We start from the raw sequence: 17,133 nt of genomic DNA, 5'->3' as shown, positions 1-17,133 counted from the left end.
GAAAGTAGCCGAACGCCGGTGCGCAGGCGCCGTATAGAGCCGCACCGACGTTCGGCTTCTTTCGGCTACTCGTGACGCGATGTATGCGACCGTCGGAAGCCTGTCAATCAAAAAATAGGAACGCCCAGTCCCGAAGACCATACCCGGAAGCGGCGGAGAAGATCTATCTCTAAAACGGTAAGTACTGCTTCGATTTAAAAAACAAAACACCCGATTCCCCTTGACAAAATGAGCCTCAATCTAATGTTAAAAATTCAGTACACACCTCGCCATCATTTCAAAGTGCCTCTGAATAACCCCAAATAAAGTTCAGCTGTTCTAGTAGGTCTTTCGTGACATTTACTAAGTCCCATCCTACAACAAAAGCAATAGGAGAGAGAGCTTCCAACGCATTGAGGGATCTCATTGTTAAAATTGATCGCTCAGGAAAAGGGTACAAAATAATTTCCAAGGCATTCGATATACCATGAAACATAATGAAGACAGTCATCAAGTGGAGAAAATATTGCCATTATCAAGAACTGGACGTCCCTCCAAAAATAATGAATAGACGAAAAGAAAACTGGTCAGTGAGGCTGCCAAGAGGAATACAGCAACATTAAAGGGGTTGTAAAGGTAAAAAATTGTTTCCCTAAATAGCTTCCTTTACCTTAGTGCAGTCCTCCTTCACTTACCTATCATCTTTAGATTTTGCTTTTAAATGTCCTTATTTCTTCTGAGAAATCCTCACTTCCTGTTCTTCTGTCTGTAACTACACACAGTAATGCAAGGCTTTCTCTCTGGTGTGGAGAAAGCCTCTTGGGGGGAGGGGGGCGAGCAGAAGTGTCAGGACGCCTCCTAACACACAGCTTCTTTCTCTATCTGCAAAGTAGAGAGCGTCCTGACTCTCCTGCTCGTCCCTCCTCCCCTCTAGGCTTTCTCCACACCAGGGAGAAAGCCTTGCATTCCTGCAGGAATATTTGGCAAGTACTGGTTGTGTGGTACATGTGACAACAATCTTCCCTATTCTTCATATGTCTGGACTATGGGTAGAGTGGCAAGAAGGAAGCTTTTTCTTACGAAGAAAAACATCCAAGCCTGGCTAAATTTTGCAAAAAAACCTCGGAAGTCTCCCAAAAGTTTGTAGGAAAATTAGTTATGGTCTGCTGAAACCAAGGTTGAACTTTTTGGCCATAATTCCAAAAGATTTGTTTGGTGCAAAAACAACACTTCACATCACCAAATGAGCACCAATACCCACAGTGAAGCATGGTGGTGGCAGCATCATGCTTTGGGGTTGTTTTCTTCAGCTGGAACAGGGGCCTTAGTCAAGGTAGAGGGAATTATGAACAGTTCCAAACACCAGTCAATATTGGCACAATACATTCAGGCTTCTGCTAGAAAGCTGAACATGAAGAGTAACATCCTCAGCATGACAATGACCCAAAGCATACATCCAAATCAACAAAGGAATGGCTTTACCAGAAGAAGAATAACCTGAAGAGGGCTGTGAAGAGGGCTGTGCACAGGAGATGCCCTCACAATCTGACAGATTTGTAGTGTGTTTGCAAGAAGAGAGAAAATCTTTTCAAATCAACATGTGCCATGCTGATTGACTCATACCCAAAAAAGACGGAGTCCTGTAATCATATCAAAAAGTGCTTCAACAAAGAATTAGTTTAAGGGTGTGCACACTTGTGCAACCAGATTTTATTTTATTTTTACTTCCCACCACCTAAAAGATTTCAGTTTGTGTCAATTGTTGAACTGATGTAAGGCCAATGTTAGGGGTATATACACTCTATTACCAAAAGTATTGGGACACCTGCCTTTACCCTAGGTTTGCCACATAATCCCTTTAATCCAGGACACATATGAATTACACAGGTTCTGAGGCTGATTTAATGCAGATAAGCCACCAAGTGAGTTTAATTACCACCTTAATCAGCCACAGAACCTGTGTAATTGTGTGTCCTGGATTAAATAGATGATGTGGCAACCCTACTTTACACACACATTAACTTTAATGGCATCTTAGTCCGTAGGGTTCAATATTGAGTTGGCCCACTATTTGCAGCTATAACAGCGTCAACTCTTCTGGGAAGGCTGTCCATAAGGCTTAGGGGTGTGTTTATGGGAATGTTTGACCATTCTTCCAGAAGCGCATTTGTGAGGTCAGGCGCTGATGTTGGACGAGACGGCCTGGCTCGCAGTCTCTGCTCTAATTCATCCCAAAGGTGTTCTATCAGGTTGAATTGAGGCCAGGACTCTGTTCCAACATGACTGCGTACCAGTGCACAAAGCAAGGTCCATAAAGACATGGATGACCGAATTTGGTGTGGATGAACTTGGTGGACCTGCACAAAGTCCTGACACCAACCCGATGGAACACCTTTTGGGATGAATTAGAGTGGAGACTGCGAGTCAGGCCTTCTCGTCCAATATCAGTGCCTGACCTCACAAATGCGCTTCTGGAAGAATAATCAAACATTCCCATAGACACGCTCCTAAACATTGTGGACAGCCTTCCCAGAAGAGTTGAAGCTGTTCTAGCTGGAAAGTGTGGGTCAACGCAATATTGAACCCTTTGGACTAAGACTGGGATGACATTAAAGTTCATGTGTGTAAAGGCAGGTGTCCCAATACTTTTGGTAATATAGTGCATCGGTTACAAACCTTTAGCTGATTTGTTTTTTTTCTTGTATGCTACATTTGTGTTGCATTGAGTTATTTACCCACTGTATCTTGTCTATAGAAAGTCAAAAGGCTTGTGTAGATCAGTAGTTTCCAACCTCAGTCCTCGGGTATCCCCAACAGGTCATGTGTTCAGGATTTTCTTCACCTTGCGCAGGTGTTTTAACTTGCCAGCTATTTTATCTAAAGGATATTCCCAAAACATGACCTGCCTATGCTTCTAGAAAGGGGTATTATTGAACTTTAGGCCCCTTTCAGACTGGGACGGGAGCCGCGGTGGCGCAATAGCGGCGCTATAACGCAGGGATTGCCGCGGGAATCAGCGGTGCGGTATTAACCCCCGATATTAACCCCCGATAGTGGCCGTTAAAGGGTTAATACTGCCCGCAATGCACCTCTATAGAGGCGCATTGTGGGCGGTATTGCCGCGGTTTACCATTGTTTTCAATGGGAAGGAGCAGTATACATACCGCTCCTCTCACGGCTCCAAAGATGCTGCTGACAGATTTTTTTTTGTCGCCCGCCAGCGCATCGCCTCGGGCTTTCACATTGAGTCTGCAGTGAAGGAGTTTTTCAGGCGGTATAGCAGCGCTATTTTTAGCGATGTACCGCCTGAAAAACTCCTCAATGTGAAAGGGGCCTTAGTCAAAGCTTGCAGTTTGTTTTTAGCTACAGGTGCGCCTTACCTACATAAGCATTTTTTTATTCTATAAAGGTGAACGAACGCTTTAAGATCAGTTTGAGATGCTTCTGTGTTTCTTCACAGGGAAATGGCTATACACACATAATGAATATTGGGCAGTATCAACCAGTTTGGTCCTACATTGATCCTACTTCAGGCCCATTGAATATCATTGAAGTCGGACCAAAGTAGTATCCTGTTCATGAAAGTAGGATGGATGTAGGACCAATGTAGGATAAATGTAGGACCAATGTAGCAGAGCAAAGTAGGATGAAAGTAGTGTAGTAGTGTGAACCCAGCCGCAGTCTAGAATACTGCAATCACTGAGGAGCAAATTATATCAGCTGTGATGTATTTCAGTTATATATCAGACAGGAGGCTCATATCTTATGCATTATCTTTCCTTTAATAATGCCCACAGCAGAAATACAACTTTAGTGGATTTAGAAATAATAAAAGAATTTTTTACAACCAAAACTACAAGTCCCAGCAGCCCCTAGGGCCTATCAGCCAATCACGTGGACCCTGCCAGTATATAAGGGGCTGCCCCTTTAATCACTTCCTCTTTCTTTCTGCTCACAGCAAGAAATCAGATAAGTAATTTTCAAATGAGGCTATTTAGTTGATATACATACTTTATTCAGAGATTGTATTTTATTAGGATTTGTGGATGGGACTTGCTCCCTCCACGCTTCTAGAATATTTAGATATTGTCTTTTGTATTTAGAGATATTATGTCTTTCTCCTTTTAGGTTAAAATACATTACTTCTGTTTATTCTCACTGGTCTGGGAAAGGTAGTGAATCGCTAATGTACCATCGCTCAACGGTGGCAACGCTAATTATAGCCTAAATTGTTCTCTTTCACCAAGACCCCTTTTATTTTACCAGGCAGCGCCATTTCTCTAGCTTGGCGCCTTTTCCCTACCTCCTCACACGCTCCGCGCGCTTCTCCTCAGTTGCTCGTGTCTCTGGGGGGGGGCGTGTCGAGCAGATCACCTTCCTCCTATCACCATCCAGTGCGCTGCGGGGGGCGTGCCCGGCGGAGCTCCGCTCCAGCCTATCACCATGCAGGAGACGTAATCTCGCGAGATTACGATCTCCTGAACGGGGGATGCTCCTATCGTACGCCACGGCTCCAGTGTGGACTGACCTGGCGGTACGGTAGGACGTTGGAGTATCCCCTGCGGCCCATATAGAGATATTCTCCCCTGCTAAATAATTAACCCCTGCAGCTCCTGATCTGTATCAGATAGCCTAGTCTGGGTCAGATATATATATTTACTGACACACGGAAAGCTTATTGCTAGTGGGCATAATAATTTCTATATTCTTCCCTTAACTGCACTCAAATATTAATTGAGAAACCATCATGGCTGATGAGGATTGCTCTGAATTCTCGGCCATGCCAACTGAGGGAAATATTACCCCCCAGAACCCTATTTTCCTTACTGCTGCCCAGATACAGGAATTAATAAACCACTCGGTGCAAATAGCTATGGCCTCCGCCCCTGTATCACAAATGATTGCACCTGTCATGCCTGGACCCCCAGGCCGTGGTGAACCGCCCTCAAAGGGCAAAGCGACTCACAAGCGCAAACATGTTCCCACAACACACGACTCCCCGGCAGGGGAAGTAAATAATGTGCCCCAGGCAGCACCCAACCCGGGCTGCCGACCCACTACCCTACCAGACTCTAACCGACCCCTGAGCCTCGGGGAGCAGCAAAAGCAGAGGCAGAAGTCCGCCAAACGGACTAAACCAGATTCCTTTGTGGACACATCAGATTCGTCCACAGGATCTGAGGCGTCAGACGCCTATGAGTCTGAGGAAGATACGGATTATGAGGGTAGTGGGCATATGGCTCCTTCTGATAACGCCACCCCTGTAACCCAGGGCGAAATTATCCTAGACGCCAGGGGAGAACCCTTCTTCGACCCAGAAGGGATTTCTCACCCCCGATCTGGCGAATGGGCACCCCTCCCGGAGGTAGCCCAATATATTCAATACTGGGCCCGCAGGTCCGTAGATAAGAACAACCGCAGTAAGCTGAGGGCGGAGTGTCCCCGTCCCTGTATCCCTAAAAAGACGGTAATCACCCCAGAGGTAGACCCGGTACTCCTCAGGTACCTTACCAAACAAGGTAAATATTCAAAAAAGGGGATTGAAAGATCTTTTCGATCTATCCAAGATAGAATCCTCGACCTGTTTGGCCCAATCACCAAAATACTGAACATTGCAGAACAGGCCTCCTCTACGGGGACCCCTGTAGACCTGGACCAACTTAGAGGTTGGGCCCAGAGAACAGTATGCCTACTAGGCTCCGCCAATACCATCTGCTCCACGGAGCGTCGTCGCTCCATCCTGATGAGGTTAGACCCTCAACTGGCCCACCTCGCAGACTCAGAGCCAGGCCCTTCAGCCGAAGGTATGCTCTTTGGCGACTCACTTATTAAGGACATTAATAAGATGGTAGGATTATACACCAGTTTGGACAAAGCCCAATCATCCCTGAAAAAATCAGGGTCAACCAAGGTTTTTCCGAGGGCCGGCAGAAACAGGGGCCGTTCTGCCGGTCGCTATTCCGCAGGCAGGCAATACTTTAGAGCTCCCGCTCAGTACAGCCAGGCTCCACAATCCTACCCAATCCCGGTGGCACAACCAGCCCCCTTTTTCCCACCTCGCGGACGACCCTGGAGAGGACGCGGAGGGAGAGGCTACCCCCGCTCAAGACCTAATACCGGTGAGTGTCACACACCCGTATCATTGTCACATTCTCTTGGGGGGAAGGCTGAGACATTTTATCCACGCTTGGTCTGCGATTACGGCAGACGCCTGGATACTCAACACGGTGACAGGTTACCAGATAGAACTGTATTCTTTACCAGAAATGAATGTGATGCCTCAACCCATCAAATTCTCAAACAAAAGTTCAGCACTCATAGACCTAGAACTTCAGGCCCTGCTTACCAAACAGGCCGTGATAGAGGTACATCCTGTCTCCCCGGGGTTTCTCAGCAACCTCTTTCTAGTAAGAAAAAAGGATGGCGGATTTCGCCCCGTCATAAATCTAAGGACCCTCAATCAACATGTCGTCTACCGACATTTCAAGATGGAGGGGATCCACTATTTGAGAGACCTGTTACGCCCCGAGGACTGGCTAGTAAAGGTGGACTTGAAGGACGCCTACCTCACAGTCCCCATTCACCCGGCTTCCCAACACCTCCTGCGGTTCCTTTGGAGAGACAGGTTGTGGCAATTCACTTGCCTCCCCTTCGGACTGTCCTCCGCCCCATGGTGCTTCACCAAATTGTTGAAGCCAGTGGTGGCGGCCTTACGAAGCAGGGGCGTCCGGTTAATCATATACCTAGACGACCTCCTAATAATGGCCCGATCGCATCACCAAGCGATGACCCATGCCACCTGGACCGTCAGATTGCTCCAGGGACTAGGTTTCGTCATCAACCACGAGAAATCCATCTTGATCCCTTCACAGGAGATGGAGTTTTTGGGTTTCTTAGTGGACACCAAACACTCTATCCTTCGCTTACCCAAAGCCAAGCTAACTACTATCCGCAAGGAGATTCGTGCCATATTGTACAAACGGCGAGTATCCTTACGCGGTCTGGCCCGGTTAGTAGGACTCTTATCAGCCTCTATTCAGGCCATCTTCCCGGCTCCCCTACACTACCGAGCCCTTCAGAGACTCAAAGCGCTCCACTTGCGACAGGGTCTTCGCTATGCAGACGAAGTACCTCTGGATGCAGAAGCAATAGTAGAACTGCGTTGGTGGCTGAGTCACGCCATCGATTGGAACGGGAAGACCATCTTCAGCTCCAATCCGGATTATATTATAGAATCGGACGCGAGCCGACACGGCTGGGGGGCTCGCTGCGGAACGTCCACCACAGGAGGGACATGGTCCGCAGGGGAGTCCCTACTTCATATCAATGCGTTGGAACTCATGGCGGCTTTCTTCGCCCTCAAGAGTCTCCTTCCGAACGCCTCCAATTGTTGCGTATTGCTGCGGATGGACAATGTAACCGCAGTCCAATATGTCAACCGCCTAGGAGGTTCCAGATCCAAAGCTCTGGCGAACCTGGCAAAAGAGTTTTGGCATTTCTGTCTGGAACGCAATGTCGTTCCTCTGGCGGAATACATCCCGGGTGCCGCGAATTTGATCGCGGACTGGAATTCCAGATACCTCACGGATTCCAGCGATTGGCGACTGGACCGGACGGTATTCCTTTCTCTGTCCCGGTTATGGGGTCCTTTCTCCGTGGACCTGTTCGCTTCCCGCCTCAATTGCCAAATCCCTCGCTTTTACAGCTGGAGGCCGGACCCCGAAGCCCTGGCAATAGATGCCCTTCGACAGGTTTGGCCGCGAGGGACACACTATGCGTTCCCTCCCTTCTCCATGATCCTCAGACTCCTATTACAGGTGGCAAACCTGCAAGCTTCAGTTGTGCTGATCACTCCTTGGTGGCCAACACAACCGTGGTTTCCCCTTCTCCTGGGTATGACCATAGATCTCCCCAGGCTGCTTCCCCGGATTCCTCACCTCCTCTCCAATCCTGCAGGAGAACCCCACCCTCTGGTGGTGGATCACAACCTTCATCTCCTCGCCTGGCTGATTTCGGGGTGTCAGGCGCAGATTGCGACCTTTCACGAACAGCTAGGGACCTTCTCGCCCTGGCCTGGGCCCCCGGGACTAGATCGGCATACCGATCAGCCTGGGGAACCTGGGTACGTTGGTGTGATCAACGGAAAATTGATCCCGTTCACGCACCTGTAACAATGGTCGCTAACTACCTGGCAGATTCTTTTGCTTCCGGGAGATCTTATAGCTCCATTAATGTGTATCGCTCTGCGATTTCGGCCTACCATTCCCCGGTAGATTCCCTTCCAGTGGGCAAACACCCCGTGGTGTGTCGCCTCCTACGAGGCGTTAGATTCCAACGTCCTCCTCGCCCCAGATATCAAAGCACCTGGGATGTCTCCAGGGTATTGAACATGTTTTCTACATGGGAGGATAACGACGCCCTACCGCTAAAACTGTTGTCCTTCAAGCTTACGGTCCTTTTATGCCTTGTCTCCATCAAGCGCATATCCGATGTGAGGGCCCTGGACATTTCCAGACGCCAATTCTCACCTCAAGGCGTAGAGTTCTCGGTAGTTCGCAGAACAAAGACAGGGATACAATCTGTATTCTATCCCTTTTTCCCATCACATCCACGTTTATGCGTGGTTCGCTGTTTACAGACGTATGAATTACAGACGGCCCCGCTTAGGTCTCCGTCTCTATCCCAACTTCTTATTTCGTATGTCGGCCCACATCTGCCGGTGTCCTCGGCCACTCTGGCCAGGTGGGTTAGGTCCACCATGGGCTTGGCTGGGATTGACGTTACACGATTCGGTGCGCACTCTTCCAGGGGTGCAATGGCCACAAAGGTAATCACCTCGGGAGGTTCGCTTTCGGACCTTCTGAGAGCGGCGGACTGGTCTTCCGAATCCACCTTCCGCCAATTTTACTTTAGACCGGAGGAACACGTATCTATGTCGGTTCTATAAATCGGTTGCGTATTAGATGTATACTTAATTGTTATTGTTATTTATCTAGGTATGACTTTGAACTTGCATAAGATATGAGCCTCCTGTCTGATATATAAATTGAGATTTTCCTAGCTTGTGACGGAAAATATTAGTTATATGAAGACAGGAGGCGAGTATCTTCCCTCCCGACCCAACCCTATCATGGTCTTTTCTTCTCATATTGTTCCAGGTTACTGAGGACCGCAGCACGCGAGGCACAGGCTGAACAGTTTCCGGAGGAACCTCCTTTGTTGTCCCCGTTGGGACCTCTACTCAAACGCTTCACCGAACCCAAATCGTTGATGGTCGGAAGGCTAGTTGGAATTGAAGTTTCACGGTTTTTCAAGTCTTGACAGTTCGCTTCAAAAAAGAGGAAGTGATTAAAGGGGCAGCCCCTTATATACTGGCAGGGTCCACGTGATTGGCTGATAGGCCCTAGGGGCTGCTGGGACTTGTAGTTTTGGTTGTAAAAAATTCTTTTATTATTTCTAAATCCACTAAAGTTGTATTTCTGCTGTGGGCATTATTAAAGGAAAGATAATGCATAAGATACTCGCCTCCTGTCTTCATATAACTAATATTTTCCGTCACAAGCTAGGAAAATCTCAATTTATCTTGCAAACCTGGCCTGTTAGTGGGCCCTGCAGGACAAGGTTGATGACCACTGGCTTAGAGCACTGACCTGTGTGCTCTAGCAGGGGGTCTCCCTGTCAGAATACAATAGCTCAGAAGGATAGATCACTGTACTAACATTGGATAGTTGGTACTGTATCTCCTCCCTATCTCTTCAGTTTTTTCCTTTCTGCCTGCTGGGTTGAACAGATAAAAACCGATAGTGTGTACCGGGCTTATGTCGGACCTTATATGCTGCGCTAAGCTGCTTTTACATTTAAATTAACCTGCGTGAGGAAAAAAGCAGTTCTGAAGCAAATAGCCTTTAGGACCAATGAGATGTGGCCAGAAGTGCAGAATAATGGTGTGCCCGTAGCAGCCAATTGGCTCACTTACATTACCTATTCTCTATAAACTTGTAAAATGTAAACATTTCTGCTTTATAAATCCGTAAAACTGTGCTACACTTCAGGTCTTTGCCAAATAAAAGCGGCTTGTAACATGTATTATGTACATGTGATCCTTTGTATTCTGTAGAGGCTAATGTGGATTAGTTTTGTAGTCAGTATTTTGTTCTAAGATTTTGTTGCTGTTTACTGGGCCTTTTCTTTAATATTCTTATGGCCGAATTTTCCTTTTGGCCTTGAACCGTAAAACATGTCTCATTGGCAGTTTCACTCAAACAGCACAGATGAAAAAAGCATGTGGTTACATTTTACGAAGTCTGTCTCTGTTCTGCATTGTGCATGAGCCACATAAGGGGGCTATGAATGGAGTCCAACATGCTAGTGATGTTTTCCTTTTTAGAAGCTGGCTAAAGCCCAAGCAGTGAAGGATAAGCTCAACTGATCTGCTTTATAGATGAGAATCCATATTTTCCTGGCATCCTATGCAATTCTGTCAATCACTGCTGCCAATTTTGTATAAAATTTAAGGAAATAAATTACTGTAAACGTTGTTTAACAAAAAAAAAAACAAGTTGTGCTTACCTGCTCTGTGCAATGGTTTTGCACAAAGCAGCCATGATCTTCCATTTCCTTCACCAGTGCTCCTGGCTCCTCACCCTACCGAGTACCCACATTGCAAGCCCCTTGCTATGGGGGTACTCGTGCTGGCTTGTGTCCATAGACGCACAGATCACAGCTTGGGATGGGTCAAGTGATACAAAAGGTAATATCTGGAGGAAGAAAGCACAATTTTTTGAGTGAGGTGGGATAGGCCTAGCTGAAGAGAAAAGTTTTTTTTAGTGATCAACTAAAGGTGGATTGAGTAGGAGATCGCAACAGGAGGAGCCGCAGCATGGAAAGTAGGCACGAACGCCCAAAACTGCTATATTGCCAGGAAGTCTGGACACTAACTGAGATCTCATTTTGGTGATCCGACCATTAAAAGTAAGCCACAGCGCAGACTGATCACTGTAGATTCATAGCTGGCAAATGTTGGTATACTCGGTGTTCCAGGTTTCCACCCATATCTGTCACAAAGGTGTCAGGAGAAGACTGAAGGCTTATATCTGCATATGGCTAGGCTGGCCTCCACTCCCCATTTATCCAAAGTTTTTTAAATATTTTTCCTAGAATGACACTTTTATATAAAAAAAAAAAGTTGGTAATGGCAATAGGTCGGCCTGTTTATGGCCCTTTCAGTTGGCACATTTTACTGTGATACTGACATTTATTAAAGCAGAGTTCCCCCTGAAAATAACTATTAAAAGTCGGCAGCTACAAATACTGCAGCTGCTGACTTTCTATAATAAGTGCAGTTGCCTGTCCAGGGCGCCCGCTATGTCCTCACCCGAAGCCGACCCGTCCCACAGCTCCGGGTGGAGGTGACGGGATCTCCAGTAAGGGTATCAAGAAGTGAAGCCTTGCGGCTTCATTCACAGTCCCCAACTTCACAACAAAGCCCCCCCTGTTCTACCCCTGTTCACATCACCCCTCCACAGAAGTGTTGTCCTCTGCACCCCCCCCCCCCCCCACAGCAATGTCCTTCTCTGCCCCCCATTACCCCTCCCACAGCAGTGTTGTCATCCTGCCCCCATCACTTCCTTACAGCAGTGTCCTCCTTTGCCCTTTTACATCACCAATCCAAAACCCCCAAAATCTCCCATAGCCTTGTCATAGCCCCTTCACTCACCTACCTCACAGGGGCAAACAGAGCGGAGGGTGGGAGGCATAGCAGTACTGGACAGTGGGTGGGAGTTGTTGGAAATAACTTAAATGTTACCGAGCTGGTGTTTGATTACTAGGACATTTTGCATCCCAGCAACCAATGACCTGATGGTTAACTTGGGCAGCTCCTGCACTCACCATTCATTCAGTGCTGCTGTGCCCTCCTTCCTTCCGCTCTACTAAGAAAATTACAATGGCGAGGGTGGGGGAAAGAAAAAACTCCTAAGTGGCAACCACCGTGGTCTTGATGGGACAGTGACTCAGTCCGGATCAGGTCAGTAACTTAGTCCGCATCTGGACCATGGTCTGCTATTTAGGAATGCCTGCCATATGCATTTTTCAAAATGCGACGTGCTGCTTCAGTTGAACGTTAGTCTTTGGATTATTGTTATGTAATCAATCTATCTTTTTTGAAGCTGTGCAACACCTGAAGTCTGCAATCTGTTGGCAGAACATAAATTATATAACCGTTACCATGACTTTAATGCCCACACACAGGGCTTGGTACAGGTAACACGTTCTCGTCGTTTTTTTTTTCTTCTCATCAAAGCTTTGATTATTCGAAGTCTTCCTCCGAGGCAATATGTGTTCCTGGTCTGGGCAATCTTCCTGACAGTGTATGTCGTGTCCTGGAATGTTGTTTACCCAAGTGTATTACTGTGTATGACAATTTCACTTCGTTTTTTTCTGGTCTGGTCTCTGTCTTTCCATAATTTTCTTCTTACAAAAAAAAATAAAATCACATTAGAGCAATTTTGACTAGTTTGGCTGTCCAGCTGCTTCATCTCATTTTCCATTGTAGCATATATGACAGTGGAATGATTTGAGTGAGGCAGACTGCAGTGATCCTTATAAAGTCTATTACTTCCTCAGGATGATTGGACAGAGAGTAATCAATGGGAACATTCCAGGGCTCTTAACATGTAAATTGTGATGGTCTTCAATTACTACAATTAGGTACCTAGTTACAGAATGTAAATACAAAATAAATGGAACTTATGTATAAACTGAGGAATAAAAAGCCCATACTGAGATGTGTATGTTTAAGGCTGGCCATAGCCGATTTTACTGTCAGCTGGTTCAGCAGGAACCGACCGAGATTCAAACCGTGTGGGCAGGTTGAATGTCCCAAGTTGATCGATCAACTTGGGTACAACCAGCCTGTCAGATTCACTTGCGATTATCGCTTGCTGCTGCTAGTTATAATCGCTGTCTTCTCCCGCACCTCAAGAACCTGGAAGGAAGACTGGGCGACGATGGAAGCCTCTGCAATGGTGACATCGCACCACTAGAGGGCTTTGGTTCAAGGAAAGTCTCTCCAAACGTGCTAGTATGTGGTGCATACTAGCACATTATGATATTGCCTTGCAACCTGTGGTTGTAGGGAAGACATTCACTTTATATGGCCGGCTTAACGTTTTCTATATAGATAGTCTAAAGCCGCTCCATGTCTCCAGTAGTGCAGAGACCCCCAATCTTTTATAGTGCAATGTAAATTATGGACTGAAGATGTGCAAACACATTTTAACACCTTCATTTCCACTTCTTGTTGCATACCAAACATGAAAAAAAATACACTTTTTTAGCTTGAGGAAGTACACACACATCCATGACAGTTTGGTTATATGGATCATTAAAAATGAATGTGCCAAATGCGTAAATCCATATTTTGTTCATTACTTTTTATTGCAATCTAAAGGACTTCTAAGCAGGACCCCCCTATTCCTTTTGTATTGAACTGTATTGTAATTGTACTGCCCCCCCCCCCCCCCTACATATAAAGTGCTGCACAAACTGTTGGTGCTATACAAGTCCTGTATGATAATAAGCAGGCCAATGATAGCCTGAGAAGTGCATTAGTGACCATCTGTTTGGGAGAAGTTTGGATTGTTTATGGTCAGTTTTGATTATTATTTTTTTTTTATTACCTTTTTTATCTTCTAAAGACCCAATAGGAAGTGTTTTTTTTTATTATTATTATTATTATTTTGTCTTTTACTGCCACATGTGACTATATTTGGTTAGGTAATGCTTTCCTACCTCGCTACTTCATTGCTCTATGCTGGTAGAGCCAAGTAAAAGCCTCACCATTCAGCACAAGTGTCTTCACATAGACTTCTATTACAGACATGAGAGAGCATTGTGTCAGACCAGTTCTATTTCCGAGTGCACAAATCTAACCATGATGCCCATTGGACTGCACAAAAACATTAGGACTCCTCGTGCAAATGCAGTGAGGGAAAAGTGAAGATACGACTATGAAAATGGAGGTTATTTATCTAACTGCTCACCTAGTTCAGTGACTTCATACGTTTGTAAACCTTCTTGATTTTTGGAAAAAAAAATGAACATTTATCCAATGTTAACATGGCTGCTATTCTGGGCATGGCTGCTAGAAGTAAGACATGGAACTATATTCAAGACCTCATGCCTTTTTTAAAGTACATGGGCATTTAACGAAAAGGAGCTTGCCATCAAGGATTTTTTCTAAAAATAAATCCCGAACCCTACATGTTTGTTTAGAATGGTATTTTACATTTCAAGTCGACGTGTTAGTCCGGTTCATTGAATACATTGATATATACAGAAGTAGTTGTAAAATATTTTTACAGTGTGGTATTCCACTTTGAAGATGATGAGTATATTGTTTTTAATATTCATTAATTTGTTAGCTGTTTCCTTGTTAGTAGCTTCTAATGCCAAGTGTCTGTTTTCACCGTTCTTGGACTGGGCTTTCCACTTCATAAAAATGACAGGTTGTATTTTCTTCCATCAACAGCTTGTGGCGATTTATGAAGAACAAGATCCACATCATGGGGGAGACGGCACAAGTGCCAGTTCTACTGGCACTCAGAGCCCCGAGATATTTGGCAGCGAGCTTGGAACGAACAGCATGTCTGCCTTCCAACCTTACCAGGCAACAAGTGAAATCGAGGTTACCCCATCAGTCCTGCGAGCAAGTAAGTGTTCTTCAGGTTTGCGCAATGGAATCTGGAGTTGGATACCTAAATGATAAATAAACACTACTATATATTTTTTAAATCAAAGTAAGAAATGTCCCAAAAAAATAAAATAATTGAGAGGAAGTCTGTCCCAGTTGAGGAAATACCCCCTGTTAGACAACTGTCATTGGAACAGATGTCCCATTTGGAAGATTTCCCCTTACATTCTGCTCTAGTAACCATTTTAACATTTTGGATTTCCTTTTACCACCTTCTGTCTTAGTTACTACAACCACCAGGACAAATAGAAAATGTGAATGTTCCCAGCAATGACATATGTAGCAATATAAACCTGATAGAGGTTCAATTTCCGACTCTGTCTAAAGGTGAACAAAAAAAAAAAATGTATCTCTTCTTTTAATTTTTTTTTTTATATGAAGAATAAAACAGCAATCCCAATACTCAAGTATTTTTTCATTGCTGCTTGCTGGTGGAGATTGATCTCTAGTAGCATACATCTCCATAAACAGACTTATTACTAGTAAGATATTTACATGACAATTCTGTACATATGAATAAAGTTTAGTTTGAAGACCCTTTTCTTTTCCAGGTATTACATTTCAGGTTGTGTGGCTGGAGCTAAAGTAGGTTAAAGTGGAGGTTCACCCTAAAACAATTATATAACATTACATCCAGCATACTAACGACATGTACAGTATGCTGGTATTTTTTTTTTTTTCCGCCGTACATACCGTTTTATTGTTATTTACCCCCCGGCTTCCGGGTTCTGATTCCCGCGGGACTGGGCGTTCCTATTGAGAGGTTAGATGATTGACGTCTGGTGAAAAACTTCCCATGGCGCATAAGGCGCGTCACCAGTTTTCTGTAAATAGCCAACCTGTGAGTCGGCTCTATACGGCGCCTGCCGTGTAGAGCTGACTGCGCAGGCGCCATATAGAGCCGACTCGCAGGTCGGCTATTTACGGAAATCTGGTGATGCGCCATGGTAAGTTTTTCACCAGACTTCAATCATCTAACCTCTTACAATATGACCTTATGTCACAATTGTATATGCTATATTTTTTCATTATTTGATATTTTTTATCCCCACGAAAGTGGAGTTATCCTTTAACATTAAAGCGGTATTAAACCCTGTGGGAAAATTCACTTTCTGCTAGGAACAGTTGGGCTTCAAAGTACCCATAAACAGAGTCTGATTTATGGTGTGGAGAGGTCCCTGATTTGGCTTGGGCCCCTTTCACACTTGTACTACTTGTCCCACGATTTGGGACTGCAAAGTAGCACGACAAATCATTCCCCCTGATTTCCAATGACAACCATTCATATTAGTACGACTTCAAGCCGTGCTGACTTCAAAGTAGTCCCTGCACTACTTTGGTCAGACTTTGATGCAAGTTCAGATTCAAAGACATCAAGTTTCCCTGAAATCACGGTAAAATCTTGGCAAAATCGCACAATTTTAAAGTCGTGGTAGTGTGAAAGGGGCCTTACCAAGACGAAATTATTAATTTGGGTGGATTGAGCCTTTAGGCCCCTTTCACACAAAAACCTCAGTTTGTTTTATCAGTTCAGTCACTTTTTTTCAAAGAAAACTGGGGTGGGGGCGGCGTCGTCCGTAAAGTGGCACTAGTTTAAGCGGCGCTTTACCGCCAATTGCGTGGCGATGTTCGGCAGCTAGCAGGGTGCTTTTACCCCCCGCTATCAGCCGAGAAAGGGTTAAAACCACTGCAGAGGCACTTTGCTGGCGGTATAGCTGCGGTGCCCATTGATTTTCATTGGGCAGGAGCGGTGGCGGAGCGGTATACACACCGCTCCAAAGATGCTGCTAGCAGGACTTTTTTTTTTTTTACCATCCTGCTAGTGCACCGCTTTGCACTGGAGAGACAGCAGCGAATGTTTCAGGCCACTTTGCAGGCTCTATTTGTAGCGTTGTAGCGCCTGCAAAGCGTCCCAGTGTGGAAGGCGTCTAAGGCAGGCTATACACGGGTCGAATTTTGAAAGAATTTTCTTTCGGAAATCATCTCTAGGAATTTTTGTTCAAATTTCACACCATTAGTGGGCTACAGTAACAGCCGATTTTTGTGCAGCCATCAAATTTATGTAATGGGGCATGTTGGAAAGTTTTCAAAAACTAACGATTCTAATCCATGATGGAAAAATCGTGCGAGAAATGTAATCGAAAAACAAATGTGCATGTGTACGAAAAGAAAATTCCTGGAAAGAAAAGAAGATTCCTGGCCACAAATGATTTTCTGTGGCAACAGGAGGTGAAATTGAAGGCTTGGTTGTCTGCATTTCAAAATCAATGGTGGCACCATGTGATCACAAAACTTCTGATCTTCAAAAGAAAATTATTTAGAAATTTGACCATGTATCACTTAACCATTTGAATCAAATTTTTGGTTTACATTAGAGCTGCATGATTCTGGATAAAATGAGA

At 45.2% G+C, this 17,133-nt stretch overlaps 1 protein-coding gene across 13 annotated transcripts in view; it reads left to right on the top strand.

Annotated features, from left to right (window-relative positions):
* PARD3 (par-3 family cell polarity regulator) overlaps window positions 1-17,133 on the top strand; it is a 768,046-nt gene that overhangs the window by 217,449 nt on the left and 533,464 nt on the right. For all 13 annotated transcript variants that reach the window (XM_040352652.1, XM_040352650.1, XM_040352646.1 and 10 more), the window contains exon 3: window positions 14,510-14,690. In XM_040352652.1, the coding sequence (XP_040208586.1) occupies window positions 14,510-14,690 (181 nt within the window). The remainder of the gene's footprint in view (window positions 1-14,509; window positions 14,691-17,133) is intronic.

The sequence above is a fragment of the Rana temporaria genome, chromosome 5 (genome assembly GCF_905171775.1).
Source record: "Rana temporaria chromosome 5, aRanTem1.1, whole genome shotgun sequence".
NCBI lineage: Eukaryota > Metazoa > Chordata > Amphibia > Anura > Ranidae > Rana > Rana temporaria.
Note: the sequence above shows the minus strand (reverse complement) of the source record. Positions and strands in the feature narration are given on the sequence as shown.